Source organism: Rhododendron vialii, chromosome 2a, assembly GCF_030253575.1.
Source record: "Rhododendron vialii isolate Sample 1 chromosome 2a, ASM3025357v1".
Lineage (NCBI taxonomy): Eukaryota > Viridiplantae > Streptophyta > Magnoliopsida > Ericales > Ericaceae > Rhododendron > Rhododendron vialii.
Genome location: NC_080558.1, coordinates 32,956,072 through 32,980,290, shown reverse-complemented (window position 1 = coordinate 32,980,290; position 24,219 = coordinate 32,956,072). Strand labels below are relative to the sequence as shown.

The 24,219-nt window shown below is 36.6% G+C and overlaps 3 protein-coding genes across 5 annotated transcripts; 1 reads left to right on the top strand and 2 right to left on the bottom strand.

Moving 5' to 3' along the window:
- The first annotated feature begins 286 nt into the window (after window positions 1-286).
- LOC131316722 (uncharacterized) lies at window positions 287-826 on the top strand. Its single transcript, XM_058346152.1, has 2 exons — window positions 287-542; window positions 639-826. The coding sequence occupies exons 1-2, from the start codon at window positions 336-338 to the stop codon at window positions 735-737; spliced, it is 306 nt and encodes a 101-aa protein (XP_058202135.1). The 5' UTR covers window positions 287-335; the 3' UTR covers window positions 738-826.
- A 2,519-nt stretch (window positions 827-3,345) lies between these two features.
- On the bottom strand, window positions 3,346-5,126 carry LOC131317448 (protein FAR1-RELATED SEQUENCE 11-like). The gene is made up of 6 exons (XM_058347002.1): window positions 4,901-5,126; window positions 4,480-4,701; window positions 4,159-4,358; window positions 3,885-4,029; window positions 3,724-3,780; window positions 3,346-3,446 (listed from the first exon to the last, which is right to left on the bottom strand). The coding sequence occupies exons 1-6, from the start codon at window positions 5,124-5,126 to the stop codon at window positions 3,346-3,348; spliced, it is 951 nt and encodes a 316-aa protein (XP_058202985.1).
- Window positions 5,127-7,715: 2,589 nt separating this feature from the next.
- Window positions 7,716-15,209, bottom strand: LOC131316669 (BTB/POZ domain-containing protein At1g30440). 3 transcript variants are annotated; one of them, XM_058346103.1, is made up of 5 exons: window positions 14,579-15,160; window positions 14,320-14,448; window positions 12,796-12,865; window positions 9,469-10,683; window positions 7,716-8,526 (listed from the first exon to the last, which is right to left on the bottom strand). In XM_058346103.1, exons 2-5 carry the CDS (start codon window positions 14,376-14,378, stop codon window positions 7,933-7,935), a joined length of 1,938 nt encoding a protein of 645 aa, XP_058202086.1. In that variant the 5' UTR covers window positions 14,379-14,448; window positions 14,579-15,160; the 3' UTR covers window positions 7,716-7,932. The 3 variants fall into 3 exon arrangements, with proteins under 3 accessions (XP_058202086.1, XP_058202087.1, XP_058202085.1); XM_058346104.1 differs by having other exon boundaries at window positions 14,320-14,380; XM_058346102.1 differs by having other exon boundaries at window positions 14,320-15,209.
- Window positions 15,210-24,219: the final 9,010 nt, after the last annotated feature.

Here is a 24,219-nt window from a genome sequence, read left to right as displayed (position 1 = left end):
AAATATACCGATGGAGAGAGTTCAAGGGATAGAAGAATTAAATGTTATTTTAAAGAAAATGGTGAGCATAATGAAAACATGGGATGCATGGGGGAAGAAAACTAATGAAAATTCATTGGCAGCTAAAGTAAGCATGGACATAAAAGGTACTCCATCACCCGTTGTCAACGAGAAAAAAGGCACTAAAGAGCCTTCATTTGATAGTTCGACATCTCCTTTGACAAATAAAAAAGACAGTAAAGAGCAATCATTGGGTCATTTGGCATCTCCTTTAAAGGAAAAATCAGGAAGAAAACACTAAAAAATCATCATTGAGTCATTTGACATCTTCTTTGATGACAAATAAGGAACAAGACATGAAGGAACCTAAAATTAAGCCTTCATCAAAGAGACCAAGAAAGATGGCCGCTAATATTGGTGATATCATGTCTTCAATAGCTCCTCCAAATATTGGCATGAACAAGAGGCAAAAGAAATGCCAACAAGAAATGCCAAGGACTAGGTTCAAGGAATCTCAACCCGTGAAGAAAAATGCCAACGAGGTAACACAAAGTATTTTAAGTATCATAAGCTTAATTCTTATAGAACTTTCTAATTTATTTGTGTCTTCATTAGCATACGTGTTTGTTTATTTGTAGAAGCCTACTATGGAATGCCAACGAGAAATGCCAAGGACTAGGTTCAAGGAATCTCAACCCGTGAAGAAAAATGCCAATCAGGTAACACAAAGTATTTAAGTATCATAAGCTTAATTCTTACAGAACTTTTTAATTTATATGTGTCTTCATTAGCATACGTATTTATTTATTTGCAGAAGCCTACTATAGAGGTGGTACGAGAGTTGATACTAAGATTTGTCTTTGACACACCGTTGTCCGTAAGGTAGAAAATCATTACAAGTTGTATATAAACTATGATGTTCTATTCGTAGATTGATAACTTTGCAACTTTGGCATAATGTAGAGATCAACTTTGCAACCTTAGAATAGGCTATGCAACTCGCTCAGATTTTATGTCATTACGAAAGAATGGGTGGGTTGTGGGTGAAGTGAGTATTACAGTTTTTTGGGCCTATTGTAATAGACTAGCGATAACTAAGGGCTATATTTTTTAGATCATAAATGCAGTTGCTTTGCGAAAAACTATAATACAAAGGAAGAGAGACCCGGATGCATTATGGTAATCAAGGTACTTGCCCACTTATTAAGCGGTATGTATTTTTAATGCATTAGAAGTATGAACGATAGTATGTGGCTATAGCAATGTGTAAGTGCTCCTTTATGTTTGTTTGTGGAGTTATGCTCTTAATGATGGTATTGATTCCCGCGCTTGGGTCAAGCATTATGGTGGATCTTGTCGATACACAGGGATACTCGAAGAATTGGAACGGATGTACATCCCAATCAATGATAACAACATTCATTGGTTTATGTATGTTGTAAACTTCAAAACATGCAATTGTATATGTACTTGATTCATTACTTTCTCTGAGCACAAACAAAGCACAGAATGAGAAGGTCCTGCATGTGTTTCAATACTTGGATGATGTAATTCAACACTTGGGGAATAATGAATGTGTCATGAAAGCCTATAAGCTACCAATTAAAAGACTGAAATGTTTTCAAGTTCAACAACCAAGTAGCGATGATTGTGGCGTGCACATTGGCAAGTACTTTGATTTAGAGCAATTTAATGAGGAAGAAGCCGATAAGGTATCAAATTAGTCTTTATATTCATCATACAGTTACAATTCATTTTGACCACTCATTATTTCTAATCTTTGGTTATTATGTTAAATGTAGTTGAAATTCACTTTTGAATAAAGTAGGAACAACTTGATTTTGAACTTGATCCTTTGTGGGGAGAACAAGATCAGGAATGAAGTCATCCAAAAGGCTCAACAAAAATACCGCAACACAGAAAGATAATTTAATACCAATTGTAGTTCATTTTTTTATGACAAATGTAGTTAAAATTCAGTTATGGAGACAAACAATGATATGGCAAATATTACATTTTTGTAAACTTAATGATATGACAAAATTCAATCATGTTGTAAACTTAATGAATGTGAGGTGCCTTGGTGGCTCTTGTTGTAAACTTGATATGGCAAATGCTGTCTTTTTGTAAATTTGGTGGCTCTTGGTGTTGGATAAATGGTGATATTGGTTAGTATCTTTGTGGTGTTGTTTGGTGTGCCATGAACATGTTGTACCATTTCAATGCTCATACTTACAGAAATCTGGGCATACCCATACTTAAAGAAATTCGGGCATACTTCTCATTTACATAGCAATACTTACCATATAAATAGGATGTGCTTACTAAAATCTGGGCATTTTTACCATTTCAATAACCGTACTTATAGAAATCTGGGCATACTTCTTATTTTCATAGCATTACTTACCATTTAAACAGGATGTGCTCACTAAAATCTGGGCATACTTCTCGTTTCCATAGTAATCCTTACATATAAATAGGATGTGCTCGCTAAAATTTGGGCATTCTTACCATTTCAATAACCGTACTCACTGTCTTACCACGACTACAGAAGTTCTTAGTTTTACTGAATTAAAAGATTACAATAAACTTCTTATCCCTACTCACTGCCTTAATAGAAACTTCTTATCCTTTACAATCCTTGTCCGAAATCATCTTCTCATCCTCCAATGTTGCTGTCATGGAACTAGGCTTGCACACTCTCAGGATTTGTTGACTAATTAGCAATTTACAAAGTTCAAGTTCAAAAAAATTAATGAATGGACAAATAAATAATAGTCTGTCAACTAACTAGATAGTAAGAGACTTACCAAATTATGGTTGACACTGGATTCACAACCAATGGTTGTGCAATCAGTGTGCATAAACGATGGGTGATATACCGATGCGTCTCGCCCGGTAAATGATTGTTGGTGAATAACGCTCACATCTGATTTATATGTGTCTTCATTCTCATTTATGTTTTCCAGACTATCTCCATGAACTAATTCGGGACATTTGGTTCTTATGTGACCAGGTTCTTTACAATTGCCACATTTTCTTATTTTCGGGATAAAGTCACTGGCCAAATTATGGGACCCTTTACCTTTGATAATGGCTGGGTCGCCAACACCAAAATGCATACATGTCCCCTCAACATTGTCGTTTTGTCTCATATTTCTTTGCTCCTCCTCAACATGTAACACATAGAGCTCCCTCATTTTGGATGTTAACTTGGTGATTTTTTCTTTGGTCTCATTATATCCCTTCGTTAGGTATGAAACATAATAACACATTTCTTCACATGCGCTTGTCAATGCTCCAAACCATGTCGTTTGCGTGACCCATTTCGGCATTGGTGTGCTGCTATGCAGGGGGAAGGATTTCGCCAATTTTGTCCACCTCTGTAAGATCAAACCAGAGGATATTTCTCTCATGCGCTCCATTTTCATGACTGAGATCAAATGCTAACATGGAAACCCAATTGACTCAAATTTCAAGCAAGAGCATTCATGATGCCATCATTCGGCTCATAGTTGACACTCCATGTGGCATCATGTTGTTGATATCGAGATCAGTAGTAAACCTAAAAATCTGCAAGCTTAACTTTATCCACCTTAAACAGTGATTGCTCTTTTTTAATTTCTTTGAGAAACTTGTTAAATATGCCCCGAATATATGTATCAATTGCATATTTTTCAATTTATTTTATGAATGTAGAAAGAACCGGAGTACTATTCTCACTTTCAACTTGTGTCTTAACCTCATTATGATGAAGTTTTGCAAGAGCCCTATCAAATGCTTGTACGAATTCAAAAAGCTTGAGACGTAGTTTCAAGAATCGATTCATGTATGCGTAAATTCCCTCAACATGTTGAGTGCTTTTTGCACCCGCAAAAAAATACCTCGTAGGTATGCCTCTGCCCATAAGGTCTTTTTATAAACATCTACCACCCACTTGTTTAGGTGAAGGCTATCGTCGTCCAAAAGATTCTTCCATGCAACTTCAAACTCTTCTTCAGTTGACATTGATATGTTTCTCAAAGTTAGCTAAGAATTCGGGAACATAGACATTACTGACAGCATTTTTTTTAAGATGCCATTTGCATAAATGATGATTAACATCAGGTAACACAATTTTATTGCTCTTTGCATAGCCTTATCCCTATCGATCATTACCGACACAGGCTTCTTGTAGTCCGTGGAATCAAGAAATCTTTCCAACACCCATGTATAAGCCTCAACATTCAACAATACACAACCAAAAATTGCTGTTTGAAAGTGACTATTAACTCCAACTAGTATCACCAACAGCTTTTGATATGTATTTGTCCGATAAGTCGCATCAAATATTAGCACATCTCCAAAGCACATATAATCTGTCATATATGTTACATCTCTCCAAAACAGATTATTTAGCCGATTTTACTCATCCACGTCATATTTGTAATAGAAAAAGGGGTCATTTTCGGCTTTTGCACACAAGTTGGCTAAAGGCACCTTCCGCATCACCATCCACAACCTCTATATTGCGCTGAGCTGTAAAATGATTGTAAAGATCTTTTTGCGTGTATTCGACAGATTCATATCCACCGGAGTGTTGAGCCGCAAAATCCATTATGTGACTTGTTTTAATACCAACTTTATGCATAATATTGGCTGATGCTTTATCAGAACTACTAACCTTCCCGTGGGAGCGGAAAAAAGGGATACCACGAGGCCCTATCAGGGAATGGTTGTGGAAGCTCACAAAGTTATTAACCAAGTACTTGTCAGAACTTCTCTCCAATGTGACTAAATACAGCAGGACATCCAACTCTAGTAAGTGCCCGCAACCCTCTTATTCGATATTCTCTCTCCAAGTGTTTAGTGTCTTTATATCATTCTTTTGAGCATACCCACTTTCTTGACTACACGATACCAGCATTGTCCTTGTGCATATTATAGTTTCGAATACTAAAGCCGTTCACTTTGGCACATGCATTATAGAATGTTTCTCCATCCTCATGCATGTCAAATCTCATTTGATAGACTTCGTCTTCAGTTAATTCATCCAACCGTTTTTCGTCATTTCCGTCATCATTGCTAGAGTCATCACAAATGCCAATCACTACATTCTTTCCATTCCCCTGAACATTGTCATCCATCTATCAGAATCTGATCTAGACAAAGAGGTTCACAATTAATGGTAAAAATGTTAATTATAAATACTATATTACCTACGAAGATTACCTACCATTTCCATAATAATAGTTACCCAAAAAAAGGGTTTCTTACTAAATTCTGGATATGGTTACCACGAATATAGAGAACTTATTCTCCTGATACTTCCTAAATACAGTTTCATACGTAATAAGAAGGAAAATCCTATGTGTACCGACCATTTTTGGACCGAAAAAGTACCGACGGCCGCGCGCGGCCGTCTCCGGCCACCGGACGGCCGATCCGAGCCGTCCAAAAATTTTAAAAACAAAAACCGAGGGGTCCAACGCGGGAATCAACGTCATCCGATGTGTGTAGGGTGCTTGATCTAAACACCCTATTTTTCGTGTACACATATATACACGAAAAATAGGGTGTTTAGATCAAGCACCCTACACACATCGGATGACGTTGATTCCCGCGCAGGGCCCCTCGGTTTTTTTTTTAAAATTTTTGGACGGCTCGGATCGGCCGTCCGGTGGCCGGAGACGGCCGCGCGCGGCCGTCGGTACGGTTTCGGTCCAAAATGGTCGGTGTATATAGCAGTACTCTAATAAGAATACCATAAAAAGAGGTATAAAAAGCCATAGTCAATGTAAGTATAACCATACAAAACGTAAAAACCTGAGAAGCTTCATTAGATTATATTGTGAACACTTATTCGAGATTCTTCAACTTATGATCTTTCGGTAAGTTGGTATGAGGTAATCATCACAACTAAATTCAATTTTGTTCTTCAAAAAAACTTACTTGGTGAGCTTCTTCAACTTGTTATGGAGTTTCTTCTTAAATCTTCATTTTTTTTTTGTACAAGAGGAGAGATGAATGGGAGTTAGAGGAATTAGAGTGGATAAATTTGCAGGGTTTAAGGTAGGTATGCAAAAATCTAGTACCATTAGTGTCATAATTGGTAGTAGGTAAACAAGGCAATTGGCAAAATGTGGATCAGTTTGTGTGTTAAGACTAGTTTAAGCATATAGTCGTTTTGCCCTTATTTCATGGTAAGTATTGTCAACCATGTGGTAAGTTTTATCAACGAATATTAGTCTATCATAAAAATTAAGTTTTTGTGGCCTCTCTAACCTTATACTTTGGTAAGTAAGTTTTATTCTATAGTAAGTATGACATTAATGACGGACAGGCATACATTTACGTATATCATCGTTAATATCATATTATCTACTACATTAAATTTTATTTGGATCTATTGTATTACTTTTATGATAAATTAAATAAAACCATTTATATTAATAAAATTACTTTTAAAAAAGGATCAAATAAATGAGATATTTCAATTTACTGGTTCACCAATGGTTACTCCTACATTAGCCAAGTGATCAATGTTAACCTCAAAGACTGTTACTCCTTCATTTGCTAAGTGGTCAATGTTAACCATTAAATAACCATTTGTGAAATTTGCTAATCGTGTAACTTGAATGATTGAAATAGATAAGTCTGTGGTTAAGCAATTAAACAAATTAGTCAGCCTACTTTAGCCAATTATATTAATTTTCACTAATCACTATTAGTAAACATCATAGTTAACTATCACATCTACCAAATATGATCTTAATCGATTCAAATCGTTTGATCAATTGGCTGAACATATAACCAGATCAATCAATTACAAATGAATTAATTCTCGTTGATTGATCGCTGCCAAGTATATTAGTATCAACACTATTAGTTGTTAGATTTGCAAAATATATCATATTGATCACTATAAATTATATTAATGAAATTGGATTGCCTAATTTTATTAAATACTACCATAAATTCAATTGAGAATCCTACAAAATTATTCAATAGCTATTAAATAAAAATAATTACTTAAATATATCTATAATAAATGATTATTTAAAAATTAATTAATTAAATACATTTATAATGTCATTTGGATATTATGGAAAATAATTTTTATATTTTTATATTTTCATAACAAATTAAAATTTTAAACTAGATTTATAAATGAAGACCATTTTTTAGATAATTCTTCTAATATATAAATCCCTAAAATCTGCAAATTTTGCCACCAAAAAATAGGATACTCTTTTTTTTTTTACTTAATGGTAACTTGTTACCTGACTAACCGGTTGTAGTAAGTGTTGTCTGTTTGTGTGATAAGTGTTACCTTATACAATGGTAAGTGTTGCATATTCTGTTGTAAGTAATCCTCCGTTTTTTTGATCAAAACCATCTCGTTTTTAACAAAACCACCCTATTTTTAGTTTTTGATTTTGATCCAAGGACTGTAAAAATTCATCTATTTTCAATCTAAGGGCTGTAATTCATTGGGAGGATGGTGCTCCCATACCACTTGGGAGCACCATAGAAAGGCTACATCAAAAGATGCCTACTTTTGATCCAGTGGCAACTATTAACCCACATCAAAACCGCCCGATGTTTGCCACCTCTAGAAGACTAGAACCAACTAGCCAGTACAGATTCCTCATAAAAAAGAAAATAGAAGCAAATACAGATTCATATTCAATGGAGAGAGAGAGAGAGAGGGAGAGAGAGCACAAAACATTCAATTGAACAAATATTCTGTGACTCCATGGTCCATCTCCATTACGGGTTTATGTGATGAAAAAAGATCATTGTACAAATAAAGACCAGAAACAAAGAGTAGTTTAAGTTTCTACACAGATGAAGAGAAGCACAGATACAAACAATAGCAAACTTGAAAAATAATGCTAAATAGAAAAAGCAAATAAAGTACAAAAAAATAAAATAAAATAGTTCTTTCCTCTAGATCTTCTTTTGCTTTCTAAGTTTCTCTTTCCCCTTCTCAATCTTCCCCCCTCCTCCTCCTCCATTATTAATCTGGTTGCTAACAGACCCCTCCTGAGCACTGCACATCTGGGATCTAATCTTGAACCCTAACTTCTTGGACACACCTTCCCATGCGCCGCTGCTCGACCTCGACCCCGACCCTGACCCCACCTTCCCTTTACCCAACTTCTCGATCTCCCGCCTCATGTTTGAACACTCCTTCTCTAGCTCCGACACCCGCATCCTCATGCTATCCATTCCCACTTTCAACACCTGATTCTCCCTCACCGCCGTGGCCCACCCTCCTCCTCCTCCTCCTCCCCCACCTTCAGTTGACCCCACGAGGCCGCTCCTCAGCTGTCGTGAACCGTCGAGATTGTCCGAGACCAAGAAGCATCCGGCAATGGAGGTCCTTAGTTGGAGCTGCTCAAAGAAGAGGACTTGGACTATTATTCGGAGAGGGAGCCTCTCGTTCTGGGCGGCATGGGTGCATGCTTCTAAAGAGAGTTTCTGGCAGTCTATTAGCCTGCAGAGTTGCTCTCTGTCGGAATCTGCCAGCCATGGGTGTGACTGCATGATGAATGGGGAACAAAAGGAAAGGTTGATGAGTGCAAATTTAAAAAGTGAATTAGGTCAAAAACTGAAGGCTACATCATTTGATTTCAGGTTGTCTGTAGCGAACTTTTCTCTTTTTCTTGTCAAATTGTAAAGTTTTTAGTTGCTTCTACACATGAAGACTCCAACAATTTAAAGGGAAAACAAAGAGAGGAACAAATATGAAAAACACCAAATAAGAAAACTAGTTTTTGTTTTTACCCACAAAGTTAAACTTTATCCTCATCTTGAGTGAACGTTTTACAATTTTGTTGTCAAAATTTTTCAACTTTTCAGCTGCATCAAGATTACAAGCGCGTAAAAGGTTAAAAACATTCAACAAAATTATGCAAAGAAAGTTCACTAAAGAAAAATATTACTCTGGGGAGTAGACAAACAACATGAGACCAAGTATATGGACACGAACAAACAAAAAGACTTAAGTCGACCTAACCCAAAAATGATGACGACTTAACAAAAAGATTTAATTAATGTGCCAATCATTCATCACTGAAACATGCCATAAACTTGTTTTCTCAGCTAAGGTACAGTAGGTTATTGGCCTCGTCTCAAACCTCCCAAAAATGGAACAAGATCGGTTCGTCAAGTAATGAAGACCGCTCTATGCAATAGTTAGACTTGATATAAGGTTTGACATGGGACATCATAGTAAACGATATGAACATAATACAACTTTAAGTGTTAGATACAGCCCCAGAAGACAGGCCGCCAAACAATTTATGCAGCGGACTGCAATTGAACAGGCTATGGGTTTTAGCTTTGTTCGGCTGGGCCTGGCTTGTTTTGGTTTGGTTAGACTTCAAAACTGAACTGACAACTCAACAGGAACATTCCGACTTCCAAATCTTACAATTACACAAGTTACTTGTGCTCGAGTGCAAAAGAAGTAAAAATTACCTTCAGATAAATGTCAATTGCACGATAAAGACCATCATCCAAGGGCCTCGCATAATCTGGAACAGCAGCAGCAAGTAACTGAAACTTGGGGAGCTTTAGATTAACATCAGGGGCAACCTCCGCAAGGTACCCATCAATCAGCTTCGCAACCATTGTGATTGGCGTCAAAGAAGGCGACCCTATCAGCCGACCATCGTCGATTGAACAAGGGGAGGCCCCACCAGTCAGTTGATCCAAGGCCAAGAAATGCTCGAGAATCCGCTGGACACAATCAACGTTGTAAAGAGTCTCCATGGAATACGAAAAGTTGGGCATCAATAGATCTTCCAGAGTTGCCTGATCGAGCTGCATCCCTATTCTCCTTTCCAAATTTGACATGCAAGAGGTGCTTGCTCGAAGAATCATGGCTGTCCGAAGTAGCCCAAAGAGGAATTTAGTCGAGACTAAGCCCTTCTGCATCGGAAGCAACCGGTCTATCTCTTCTAGTAAAAGCTTCTGGTCTTCTTCAGAAGGTGGGGCCGGCGCGAAACGACTACTCGATTCACCGGTCCCCTGACGCCGGTTCAATCCTGGAAGGAACTTCCTACTGTAATACATAATGGACCCCGAAAGAATCTCCTGTCTGACCCCACGCAATTCCATTGCAGCAATTAACCTCTTGTAAAGAGGCAAACTCAAACTCGACACGTCATCATACCACCAATCAGAACTAGAATTCCTTGCCCGGGCCCCCATGCTTATTCCGTTCCACAATAAGCTACCGCCGGGACTCTGCATGGGCCCACTTCGCTCCATGATGGGCCACCCAAATAGATTGGGGTCCGTATTGGCCTTTACGGCTAAGGACTCGATGCATCGATTTGTGATATTGAGTTGTTCAGCTTGGGGGAGGATATCGTCACAGGTCTGAAGCGCCTTGATAGAGTCTTTCCAATTACGGAGGACTACTTGATTGAGGAAAATTTCACTCTGTGAAATTAGATTGCCCTCTCCATGGTTTTCTGTCATTTCAAGATGGTCGGCAGCACATCGGAGGTACACAACATTTGAGGAGGTGAGTTCAAGTTTCACCCCATAGCAGAATTTGGCTACAAGTTCAAATGTTTTAGCTCCACCAGGGATCCCAGGTAGCTTGATGACACAGCCCTCTTCTTCTTCCTCAGATGATTCTGCAATTAGTCTTTCCATTACCCCGCTTCTAGAAAGCAAAGGAAACTGCAATGTTCGAATATTAAAATACATCAGCAATTGGAAACAACACAAGTAAAATCCAACCAGAAAACATCTCCACCTTATATAAAGGCCCTATGTAAACCCCACTATTTTGCTTATGCACATGCTCGTTCTGTATTTCTTAGAGTTCAACTTCACACACACATGAATACATATTATTGCAAACAAATGAATTATATCCATACATAAGTGAAGTGAACATGTGCACAAGTTATAAATGTTACTAAAAGATGTTTTGAAGTGTGAAAAAACTGTGTTCAACCAAAGATCCTTCTTGCTCATCCAATTAATCTGAACCTACAGGTCAGACCCCCAAAAGAGGGGCCATTTCATCTAGAAACCCCGTAAAATAATAACCAAATCACCCTAAGACATTCCCTTGCCTATAACACTTCAATTTAAACTAAGAACCTCATTTTGTTGGTCAAGCCTTCGAACTGTCCCAAGTCTGAAAATCCTTGAACCTGCAACTTTGAAAATCAACCAAAATTTCAAACCATTCTAGGCTGGGCAGCTCAAACAGTGGCGGCTCATGGAATTTCTAACAGAGTGTTCAAGAATTACTTCAACTTTACTAACTCTATTAACCAGTAATATAAATACAAAGTTCATATTTTAGTGTGAATAGTGCGGTCAAAAACTTATAAATACATAGGATTTTACAATTGTTCGCAACGAAACTTTATATTTTGAGCCAATCAAAATTAAACAGATGCATAAATTCATGACCTCGACGAATTTCCATACTTCAATTCAGAAAATAACATCTTTCACTCCTTTTGTATGTTTATGTAAATTTACAAGATTATCATCTTTTTTTCTTTTTTTCTTTTTTGATCTGATTATCATTTTCTTTTGAAAACATAAATTTTACATCAAGAAATAAAAGGTAATGTTATAACTTTACATAATCAGCGACAAAAGAACAAAATTATAAGTCACCTCTTTAAAGTCGTAGTGTTATAGTTTTGTTATCAATCTTACCTTATGCATCTCTTTTAGTGTGCAAACAAAAGAAACAGATTATAAAACTCGAGGTTCATAACAAGGTCTTTTTAGCTTTTTGTGAGTTCATGGGTGTTCAAAAGAAATTAGAGTGGGTGTTCAAAGTCATGGAACCCAACACAGTTATCCTTTTCCAGGTACATACATACACAAAATGAGGGTGTTGATGTGAACACTCTATGAATGTGGGGCCGCCAGTGGCCCCAAACTATATTGTTCCTCCTACGAATGCCGAGCATATCAATTGTAATACTACTTAGTCTGCAGTGCAGACAGAGTCATCTATAACAGCATCTCAATGAGGTCTGGACTCTGGACATACATTAGTTAACATATACAAACAGCCAATTCACAACATGATAGATCCTAACCCTCACTATCGATGTCCGAGTCAGTTTTAGATATGAAAACCAGAACATAATACATGTCCGCAAAGTATAACATCCGGTCTTCATGCATTTATGTTTGATTCGACATGGAATCTGTGCTATCTAAATCTGAGCTCAGTCTTATCTTGTCCCCATCTCTGACCAGGGATCAAAACAAGACTGCAAGATTTCTATCTAACTCGAATACAGACCAGATCCAAGTAATTCACTAAAAAATTCAATTTGTTGGAATATCTCATCATCGATCAACCTTGTGACAGAATATCTGAATCATATTTTGAGTGTACATGTATTTTCCTCACATCACCCCCTTCTAATATGAGTAAGATTCATAATAAAGGACTTAGAGATAGTACAAGAATAATTGAAAAACACTGGATAATGCTATTCAAAAACTATACAAAAGGTAGACAAAGTTGGAAAAATAAACATGCATATCGCCTTTCTTCCACGCACACAACATGGTTGCCAGGGAGACCATGAAACCATGCCTACTCTACATAGCTGATTGGAAACTCAATTAGGTTTAGCTTCTACAATGGTGCAAAGAAAGTCTGATTTATAAGCAATCTAAGATCGATATATTGGAAAAAAGGAAAATAAATGTAAGCCCAGCGGTTGAGGCAAGTTATTTCAACCAACTGAACATTCTAGGGCACAACTTATATCTATTGAACTCGTATTTACATAAAAATATTACCTTGTGGAGATGGAAGGACATCTCCTCAACTTCAACGACAATATCACTTGGCAGGCCAGTTGTGCAGAACCTACAATCACATTCAAACATGAAAGGTCAAATTTTAGCGCGGGAGCAAACGATTTTACCTGAAGTCATATATTCACTTATGCAAAATGCAACACATTAAATGAAAGCCATGGTTACAGCAGTTTTGGAAGTGCTAGTAGCACCATAACCAAGAATTTCACCAAAATGTGACTCAATTGAGATAGTCCAACTGCAGGTATGGCATCCAAAACTGGACAAGTTAGCAGAGGGCGTTCACTTCAGCTCACTTACTTGGACATAACCAGAGGTTCCCAAAACCCAAAATGGTCAACATTAGTATGAAAAAATCTCCTTTAGGAATGTTAAACGAAAAAATTAAATTGCTACTGTTAATCCTCAAATGGATAGCAGAATGTCACACAAATGCTTTATCAAAATAAGTGAAACTCAGGAAAGGTACACAACAATCCATTTTGCTCGTATAATCATCAACTACATTTTCTGCTCCCCAATCATCCCGGCACCAATAGAAATATATTGATCGAAATTTGTAAATCAAGGAAGAGAAAAGGAAAGAACCACAAAAAGTTAATCTTACTAGGAATTAGGATCTTCAATTGACTTACTTGATGATACATTCATTATTTCCACTCCTAGTCAATATCAGTTTTTTAAATTATGTCAAAAGATCTTAGACAAACAGGCAAATTCTCATCAAATTTGATGAATGTTATATGGAGTCCGCAATCAGTCTAACCCCTAGGAAATTCATCTTCTTTGAACCTTTTTCCTGTTTGTTATGCAATATCACCTGAAGATTCATTGACATCACGTTTAAAGTACCAAAGACGCCAAATCCTTTGCTCGAGATGCAAATAATCTTATAGATTCAACACTTTGACTGAAATAACTTTGCCTCAAAATTCAAAAGGATATCTCATACAGATTGCTGCAAAGCAACTTAACATATGCGTGAGGAAAACATTTATTCTTCAAGCCATGCGATTTGGGAACATCAATGGGAATTTACAGACTGTTCTCACCTAATTAGTTCGAACTAAGGTAACAAATTTATGAAGCATGAACAAGCAAGCAAAATGAAAACGGCTTCCGCTCACAACCTACACCTTAAGGCTGTGTTTAGATCACGAATTGGAGGAGATACTTTTGGAGGATAACAAAAATGTGAAGGTTAATAGAAGAAGATAATAATGTGAAGACACAAACTGTTCTTTTGAAGTGGTAGTGCACCATGCTTTGAGTAAAGAGAGCACAAATACAAATTGCTGACGAAAAATGTGAAGACGACAAAGAGAAACTTCCCAGTTTCAGATTCACATACTAAATCGCTGATGGTTAAGAAAACGAGATTTCACTGATCAACATAAGACACTGAATTGATGTAAACAAATCATACAGATCTGAGAGAGAGAGAGAGAGAGAGAGAGAGAGAGAGAGAGAGAGAGAGAGAGAATTGATGTAAAGAAAACATACCAGGCCTGCCCTTGCCTCTGAAATGCATCAGTTTTGGATCCCAACTTCATACAAGCCATTTCTGCAACAGCAGAGTGACAGCAAGAAGAAATAATAAGCTAATCTATGAGCCAACCCAATTCCAAAACCCTTCAATTCAAGAACAAACCCTTTAGTATGAGGGAAATGTACTTGTAAGTTGTAACTGCAGAAATTAAGGCCCCTTCACGATTATTCATTTAAAAAAACCCATCAATTTTGTCCCAAAAAAACCCCCCACCAATTTTGTCCCCTGAAAAACTACACTCTGAAACAAATCTGACCCAGAAACCCACGACCAAATTTCACAACCCCACTCAATCAGATCCTTCAAACACCATGAAAATGCACCCTCGCCACCATGAACACACCAAAAAAATTTCCAAACTACCTCACAGAAACCCCTAAATATTCGCCAAAACCCTAGAAAACAATCTTTGCTTTCTGGGTTTTGTCCACAGAACCACACCAAGAAATACCTACTTCAGAATAGATCCAAATGACAGTCCAAAACCTCTATTACCAGCCAAGCATAACTCTCTAATCGGACACAAGTTTTAGGTCAACTTCTCCATAGAAACCTAATTGCTCAGGCACAACCTGCTGGCCGCTCAAACCCCACACAAGATTCCGAAATTCAACACCATGTGCCACGGCTGACCGTAAATTCGTCCATGTTTCGGCCACACTGATTGCATTCTAGTAGAACAGACATAAACTAGTCCAGAGCATCTGCAATGAGGCTGTGTATTTTAAATTAGAGACTATTAAAAAAGTTATCTATAAAACCAAATTACGTATATAGTATTGCGTCTCTATTTGAAGACCTGATTTAAGTCATCAAGAAGACACTTTCTTAAAACAGAGCCGGGGGTTCTCTTCTCGGAAACTATAGTAATTTATCATTTTTATTTTCGATCCAATTGTTAAAATTTTGTAATAGTTTTTCAAAAACACTTTTTAAAAAATAGTTTTTCCAAATCAAATTTTTTAAAAAAGTTTTTTATTTTTGAAGAAAAATTATCTTTAAACCGAAAGCAGTTTTTGAAGAAAAAAAGGTTTTGAAATTGTGTTTTAAGATTTTTTTTTTTGAAAAGAAATCATTTAAAAAAAAAACAGCTTGTGTTAAAGCTGTTTTTGAAAAATAAAAGTTTGTGTAAATACAATTTTAGGAAAAACACTTTTTTTTTAAAAAAAATTTAAAACACTTGTTTGTAGAAACAGTTTTTAAGAAAAACAAGTTTAAAAAAATAACAGTTTTTGAAATAATTTTTTGAAAACATTCTTTAAAAAGAAAGAGAGAGAATGAGAGTGAGAGAAATCAGAGGAGAAAGAAGGTTTTTGTGTAATGATGAGTGTATAAAATTGAAAACATGAGAAATTCACTAAATTTTGTTATTGCCACAAGGTAGTACTAGTTTTGATTATCGAAGAGCCAAAATCTAATTAGTTGCTAAGAAGTTGTTAAGTTTAATTATTCCAATGTGAGCACTTTTTTGAACAAATATTGTTAATCTTAGCAACATTTGAATTTTTGCTATGCTCTAAAGTTTTTCAGATTCTGATTATCCATCTTCTAATAAGACCTTTTTCCAATAAGAACTTTTAGGACTTCATTGAATTTTGTTTTTATTTAATTTTTTTCGCATTTATTAATTTTACGCTTCACTTTTTTACTTTTCCTATTCGTCTCATGAAAAATTCATGTTATTAATCCTAATTAATCGAGAAATTTGTTTGGCTTATGCAAACGCCATTGGTGTAATAACGGGCGTAATAAATGGCACTCCTGAAAACCGAAACTCTTTAAACACATGTGGGTCCTTTGCTTTAAACATACTCATTTCAACTTGGACTGAGAGTTTCAACATTATCAATGGATATGCACAATTAAAGAATTGCCTATAAGGAGGGGTGTTAAACATTTCTTTCTTAAAAAATAAGTATTTATTTTTATATGTTTAAATTCAAATATAATAAAAATAGAAAATTAATTTTTTGATTTTTTTTTACTATTTAAAAGATCTCATTGAGATTTATCAAACAAAATCTGTATTGCTACGAAAATTATTTGTGTAAACATATGATTTTTTAGCTTGAAATTGCTTTTTTAAAAATTAAGTACTTAATTTTGTATCTAGATCAGGGCTCGTTCCAGATTCTCAAATAAGTACTTAAAAAATAAAAAAAACTATTTTCAAGCTTAAACATAGGAAAATAATTTTGGCACTCCACTTTTTTACGATGGCACTCCAAAATTTATCTTTTAATATAAAAGTTATACATAGCGAGACACACTAAAAGACAAATTTTGGAGTGCCAAAATCATTTTCCTAAAAATAATGGGCTTACAAAAATAATTTTTCAATTTTTTTTTGCAGGTTTGGTAGATTTTATCGAGATCTATTAAACAAGATACATATTGCATATTTTTTGATTTTAATAAGCCTATTATTTTTAAGCTTGAAAATTGCAAATAAGTACTTATTGTTTAAGGGGAATGTAGAACACCATATTGAATTGATTACCAAAAGTAGCAATAATGACTTCTTCTTTTTTCATAACTCAACATGTTTAGATAGGTTTACGCACATCTCAATCAATTTCTAAGAGACTTAGGCCCCGTTCCGCTAAGGAAATAAATACTTAAAAATAATCGGTTACTATTAAAAATAATGTATTGTGAGAAAATGACCTACTCCCTCCGTCTCTTTTTAAGTGCAATTTGACTTTCACGCAGTTTTAGGAGTCAATATAATTGTACCTCCAAAATATTACTTTTCATATTTAACATCTATGGAACTTTTGCTTATCAACTTTTCAAAAGTGAATCTACTTTTAGAGGCAAAATAGAAAATATACCAAATTTTTACCCACTAACTTTACAAAATGACACTTAGTTAGGGACAGCCTAAAATGAAATACAAGACACTTAAAAAGAGACGGAAGGAGTATATCGTAAAGTGAAAAATAAGTATTTAAAAAATAAGAACCTTAGCAGAAGGGGGCCTAAATTATTTTTTGATAAAAAGAATCGGTACTATATAGTTTTTGCTTACCTATTTTCTAGCTTTTTGTTATAATTTCTACATCACATCATTTTGTGTCAATGAGGGAAATTAGGAACATATAAAAATACAAACAAAAGTTGAAAAGAGTTCATTTAAGACGGCTCTTTAGGCAATAAAAGACTGTCATTTTTGTCTTTAGTAAACTTTTTAAAATTTTTTCCTAAATTTTTATACTTTTTTCAATTCTCTCGTAGAGATGAATGGTTAATCCAAAATATTTGACTGGAATTTAATAAAAATTAAAATAAATAACAACAAATACTCGGTCAAAAAGACCATACAGTTAAGCCAAAAAGGCCTAATTTTGTAGTTTACTTAAGAAGGTCTTGGTTAAAGTCAAGACAAAACTCCATATGAACAGATCTCACAAGACTTAATAGCACCTAAAAAATTAGGAGCTAAAAATGTGCAAATCTTTAAAAGTTACAAGATTTCAGTATGAGCACAATTCTTAGGAGTAAGTTTAGTGGTCTTGAAACACCGCATAGCCTACATGGTCTCCCAACACCTCTCCACATTGCATATTTGTGTGGGGCTTATACGATAATCGTAGTGTATTCTTCTTCTTTTTTGTCAATATTGTATACATCAGCGGGGTTATTGGGGGGTGTTAGAGTTAGCTGTATTCTTCTTCTTTTTTGTCAATATTGTATACATCAGCGGGGTTATTGGGGGGTGTTAGAGTTAGCACAAGGAAGTCAAGAAGCAATCCATAGCCCTGGCTTCCAAAGCCCTGCTCTTCGTGGGACTCAAACCCTGGTCACCACTAGAGGGAGGTAGATTAGCAACCAAGTTCACTAAAAGTGGTTCTCATTAGTTAGTAGTGTATTCGACATATAGTATATGCGATGTTAAAGCTTGTGGGATCGCCCAATAATTTTTCCAAACTCTTAGGGTAAATGATTGATGATGGTTTTATTGAAACTGATTGATGATGGTTGAAAGTGGTAACGCTAAACATCTATTCCTAGTTTATTTTTATTTTTTTTGTACACTGCTCCGTTCAAAGAAATAAAAAGTTCGTACACAGCTAGACCATGTGCTTTTGTATAAGAGTCGACTATGGGTATACTATTCGGCCTACACCACATGTATATCGAATTGTGTAGAACTCACTTCAAAGTCTCAAAAAATGATTAGAAATGTTAAATTTGTTTAAATCAATTTTTTAAGGATCCTTATAGAAAATCAGCTTATTCAGACCCGGTTGACTATGGACCCCAATTCGACAGAAACCCTTGGCCTTAAAAGGCATACCTAAGAAAGTGACATAAAACCCTAGGTGGGTGTTGAATATGCCAAGTGAGGCGCTTACTCCCAATCAATGTGGGGTACCCATTCCACTTAACTTTTAGTTTTGTCCTTATTTGAATATTTTTCGCATTTGTTAGTTTTGCACCAAACATTTGGGACTTACTGATTTGTCTCAACGAGACGAATCGAAAAAGTAAAAAAAAAAAATTAGTTTTACCCAAATATTTTGGAAAATAACCACTAAAGTCAAAAAAAGTCAAAAAAGTCTACTTATTTTACTAAGAATTGGTTATTTTCCAAAATATTTGGGTAAAAGTAAAAAAAAAAATTAACGAATCGGAAAACCAAAAATAAGGCGCAAAACTAACAAATACGAAGAAAAATTCAAATAAGAACAAAACTAACCTCCCCTAGTGTACCCTCACGGATGCAACATCCCCGTTGCATAGTTCCAACAACCTTCCCTAGTGTACTTGGTTCCCTAAGCACACCCTACCCACCATTTAGACCGGGGTGGGGTTCTCACACCTATTTGTAATGACTCGACCCAGCTGACCACTGACCTTCCTTTTGGCTTGAACACTTGGCCTTAAAAGACATACCTAAAATAATGTGACATGTAACCATAGGTTGGTCTTAAATATACCAAGTTAGACTCTAACTCTCAACCAATGTGAGACTAAACACTCATTTTTCCCAAACTTGGGATATTACATATAATTAAATCATGGTCCTTAAACCACCCCAACTTATGTTTCCATAAGCTTGGGTTATATTTCCATCTATTGAAAATTAGTTTATCCTCTTATAAATGTTAAATCCAACCATAACCTATGTCCTCATTTATCAAGGTTACTACTAATCAGACTATTCATCTCTCTCTTTTTTGGTGCTTCGGAATAACTATAACACTTATTTCAATTATATGATTTTGTGACTAGGTATGTAACTATATATAGAACCTAACTATTACTGTAAATCCTAGCCAACTAAAATCCCAACTATAAACCCTAACCAAACTAAAATACCCTAACTGTGGGGTGGTGTTCACTCTTTTGGATTGGGTCTCTTTTTTTCAGATTCTCTCTAGATCTCTAGTGGGTTGGGTTGCCAAGCTCTCCTATTCCTTTTGTTCATTGCACAAATAGCAAATGGTTAGTGCCTACTGGTTGAAAGTGGCTGGCGAACACTCCGATGGATAAGTTAGTTGTGGCTCAAAGAGGGAAAAACCAAACTTAGTAGGAGAGAAGAGAGCATACCTAGCAGGGTTTTGTCACTGTAGCTTATATAGGGGAGTGCCTGCCTTGGTGGCCATGTCGGGAGAGCATGCCTCCCTCATGCTGAGGTGATGTCACCAACCACCACTAACATGCCTGAACACATGGCCAGGTAGTGGTGCGCCCTGAGTTTGTCAGCCAGTGTGTTGTCGAGCTACTTGGCCGCACCAGGTTGGACCCGTACGCCCGTACCAACAACCGCTGATTGACTTGCTATTGTCGAACCGGGGACCACGCCACGTGTAGGCATTAAATAGTGACGTGTGGTCAGACTATACTAGTACTGTGCGGCGAGCTTGTCGTTTACTACTTGTCCGTGCCACGCGACCGACTCAGAATTGTGGCACGTGGCTATGGGCTCCCCGACCAGGGCATCCGAAAGAGTCACCACCCAGATTTTTGAGATGGATGATCCGAGAAACCGATGATTTGATTTGAAAAGGAAGGCTTTTGACCTAACGAAAACGTTGAGACTTTGGGTTCAGAGGCCACGTTACTAATGGGAAAAGTTTTGTTAAAAAAGCACCCCATTCACCCGGTAAGAACCGGTCTCTACTTAACATTTTAAAAGCGAAAACTTTAAATATCATTTGGAAGATTAAATTCTTAATAAGCAAATAGGGGAAAGGGACATGGGATTGAATGTATCACATTGGCGTGCCTGTAGTACTTACTATACAGTGGATGATAAATGGATGATGTGCAGGAATGGAATGACAGGATGACAACAAACTGCCTTGATCATAAACCATACCGCATGGTGTACCTGAGTACCTCGCACGGTCTTTTGGTACACAGCGTGGTATACTACTTCACTATCAGTCCACTTATCATTATTCTAGACCTCGTACGGTATGGCTTCTGGCTCATTTCAGAATGACTCCATTTCCTTTTGATAAAACAAACTATAGATTCAAATCTTTCTTGTAGTTTCTGTTTTTCATAAAACAGTTTGTAAATCCTTTTTGATGCACTTGATCATTAAGGATGATTATGAAAGCCTCTTTTGGAGAGTAAAAACATGGTTTTTAAATGAAATCTCTTTCTGAAATGCACCTGCAACGATCTCTAAATAACGTTAGTGTGGCCAACGGTGAATAGATATAACCAAGACAGACAAAGCAACTAAATGATGAGTATAGTAAAGCCGTACGTTAGAGAACACTACATCGTGCGGTGTATCATAACACCGCACGGTGTAGTGTTTCTAGTACAGTCACTGGTTTTATTTTTGCTTCTAAAAATAGTTTTTAAATCAACACTTAACTAAAACAGGTTAAGTGTGACTGCAGAAAGTCCCCTCAGGACCAAGGCTGAGCTTAGCCCAAGGAAACTTGCTTTTATACCTTCGGTTGTGAGCTTGATCAAGAATGGATGAGTGTGTATGATTGTAGATAGTTTAGGAGCTTAGAGTTCTGGAGTGGTGAAGTTCCAAAACTAGTAGTGTACTAAACTTTAAAAGTGAGGGAGAATGGAATGTTTTTAGAGAGAAAGAATGTCAGAGTAACTTTCTCAAGACTTGGAGGTAGTGGGTGTAAGGTTATCAAGGTTCAAGGGGCCCTTTTACTCAAAGAGGAGGGGTGTATCTATCGGCAAAAGTCAAGGAATATCAATGCAAATGGGGGAGGTGGTTTCTAGGCCGGCTAGAAGTGTATTCCCTGCCAAGCTGTTTTTCATCTGTGGCTCAAATGAGCGTGGCCGACAGCTTTCTGAGTTAGTCAGAACTTTTCCAAGAAATGTCGTGCAGTGTACCTCATAACCACATGCGGTGTAATAAATTTTATTACACCATTCGGGGTAGTGGTGTCCCGTGCGGTATTCCGGGTTCAATCCTGGGCTTTTTCTGGTATTTAGGCTTTGTTGGGCTATGGGAGTCCACATTCAAGCTCTCGAAGGTATTGTTTCTTTTATTTCATCATCGGGGCATTTAAAGAACCTTCGAGGTCCAGATTGGGGTGTCTAAAGTGACCAAACCGATATGTTCCGTACTGGTGCACCTGAGGTCTATTGCATTGTTTGATCATGACCCGAAATAGTGCTTCAACTCGGTTGTCCCCTAAACAAACAAGGAATTTCTATGCTCCTTTCCCCATTCCAAACATATGGGCTGAAAGGAACATGGGCCTAACTAGCCCATTGGACTATAGTTGACATTCCGGCCCACTACAATAACCCCTCAATTCTTTGGTCCAGTCTGACGAGGAGGAGCGTGAGATTGATTCGTGTCATGCCCTTGATTTTCAACATAATAATAATAAATGAAAAACCAGCGCTAATATACGTCATAATACCCCAAAAGCTTTCCCATAATTTATCCAAGAGTAAAATCAAATTTAAACGAGTTACAATATTGGCACCTCGGTCCAAATTCCATAGTTAGTCAATGACAGTAAATTTAGAGATTTCACGATATCCAAAGTTTAAAGAGTTCAAATGAAGTTACAACTACATCTTTTCAAAAGAGATCATACAAAAGATGCTAGAGCCACTTCTCAATGTCATTGGCTTTCAAAAGATATGAAGTTAAGCATGCACGTCATGCACTCCACGTCAATATCCGTAGGATGTACCTGAAAATAATGATAGGTTGAGCTACACTAGCCTAGTAGAGAAATCTTTACACAAGCTCTATGAAAATGCGATGAAGTATGCACCAAGAGAGAGAACAAATTTCAATGAGCGAACATGAGAAACAAGGGTTACCACAATGAATAAGCGGACTATGACTGCGGGATTATAGATATCCCTAACCATTCATATGTCAAACCAGAAGCATTATTAAACTCGCATCAATATAAATAACCTACGACAATTTCTCAACCATTTTATGAATTCTCGAATGAATGCCACAAATAACTTCCTCATTTCATACCATTCGCCATCAAGCCTCTCTTTCATAAAACTTTCTTTTGATTACCAAAATAATTTAGAGAAAACTCAAGACCATTATGGGTTAAGCTCCATTGATTCGAGCTTGAATGCCGCAGTCCGTTGATTTGTATCCAAATATTGAATCCGTTGATTCGCCCATGAATACTGGAGAATTTTTAATAAAAATCCTTTTTCCAAAACCCAAATTCGTTTCTTTTCAAAAACCTTGATAGATTCAATCGTTTATCCCTTTTTCAACAGTCACAATCTCAAATAGCAAACAGTTTAAGAAACAACATGTACTTCTGAAGTCGACCATAACACCCTCCATCTCGCGAGAAATTCAACTGTATTGTAACACCCCGATTTTTATAAACAAATAAGACGTTAAAAAGAATTGAAAGAAAATAATAATAGTAATAAGGAGCTAACATGTACTTCTGAAGTTGATGTTTTTTTTAAGGAAAATGGTTGACAGTGACGATTCATGGGGAGGTTATACATTGCATGCAGACTTCATTGAGCCCTTGCTGCTCGATACTTGCTTCGCCTTCAAACCTCGCCTTCAAATATAAGGTTGAATACCCCAAGCGTAGGGCTAGGTCGTCGGTAGCATAATATCCGGAAGTCCGGGATCGTACCCACAGAGAATTCGAATGTAGCTTAATCGGATTGTAGGTTTTATAAGGTGGATTGTGGCGTTTAAGACGGCCAACTTGATTTTGCTTTGAAACGATGAAAATTGCCAAGGCAAAAGACTAGGATAACGCTTAATAAACTAAAATGAGGCAAGTCTAGGGATCGTCTAACCCTTGACAAAGGATGTTACCGGTTCTCAATATAACTCAGGCGAGAGCCACGACCGCGTGCTCACGCCCGGAAGATTTAGCTTTAATGACTACGTTTATCAAAAGATGTGATTAACCGGAATTAAATCAACCTATTTTTGCTAATGTATCTAACACGTAGGGGGCCACGAGCCCTCAATATGTCGCTTGCCAAGACCGCTTGACTAAACTTCATACCAAGGAGTTAACACGCCTCGCTTAGACCAAAAAGGCTAGATTAATGAAATTCCGAAAATCAAGATTTTAAGCCCGAAGGTTTGAGAACCAAATAACCACCTAAGTCCTCGGGAAAGATTACCCCGAGACTTGGCCTATCAACTACTCACACATAGCTAAAGCATGAAAGAAAGCATAAAAACGAGACATGACTTTTAACCGATAAAAACGAAAACAAACTTGATATTATAAAAGATCTAGTCCGTAGGAACAACTTTAATAAACGAGAAATTAACAAACGAGAATTACTTACTTGAGTTCTTAAGGAATTACACTAGAAAAGCTTGAAAGAACATTAATGGAAGAAAATTAAAAGCTCTTAATTAACTAGATAACAAAGGGGAG

Coding starts and splice junctions, on each gene's coding strand:
- LOC131317448 (XM_058347002.1), bottom strand. CDS start 5,126: ATGGATGACAATGTTCAGGGGAATGGAAAGAATGTAGTGATTGGCATT. Junction 4,359..4,479: donor TGTGGATGGTGATGCGGAAG/GTGCCTTTAGCC, acceptor CATATATGACAG/ATTATATGTGCTTTGGAGAT. Junction 3,781..3,884: donor GGCAGAGGCATACCTACGAG/GTATTTTTTTGC, acceptor AATTCGTACAAG/CATTTGATAGGGCTCTTGCA.
- LOC131316722 (XM_058346152.1), top strand. CDS start 336: ATGACAAATAAGGAACAAGACATGAAGGAACCTAAAATTAAGCCTTCA. Junction 543..638: donor TGAAGAAAAATGCCAACGAG/GTAACACAAAGT, acceptor GTTTATTTGTAG/AAGCCTACTATGGAATGCCA.
- LOC131316669 (XM_058346102.1), bottom strand. CDS start 14,378: ATGGCTTGTATGAAGTTGGGATCCAAAACTGATGCATTTCAGAGGCAA. Junction 12,866..14,319: donor CAGAGGCAAGGGCAGGCCTG/GTATGTTTTCTT, acceptor ATGTGATTGTAG/GTTCTGCACAACTGGCCTGC. Junction 8,527..9,468: donor CAATTGACATTTATCTGAAG/GTAATTTTTACT, acceptor TTCATCATGCAG/TCACACCCATGGCTGGCAGA.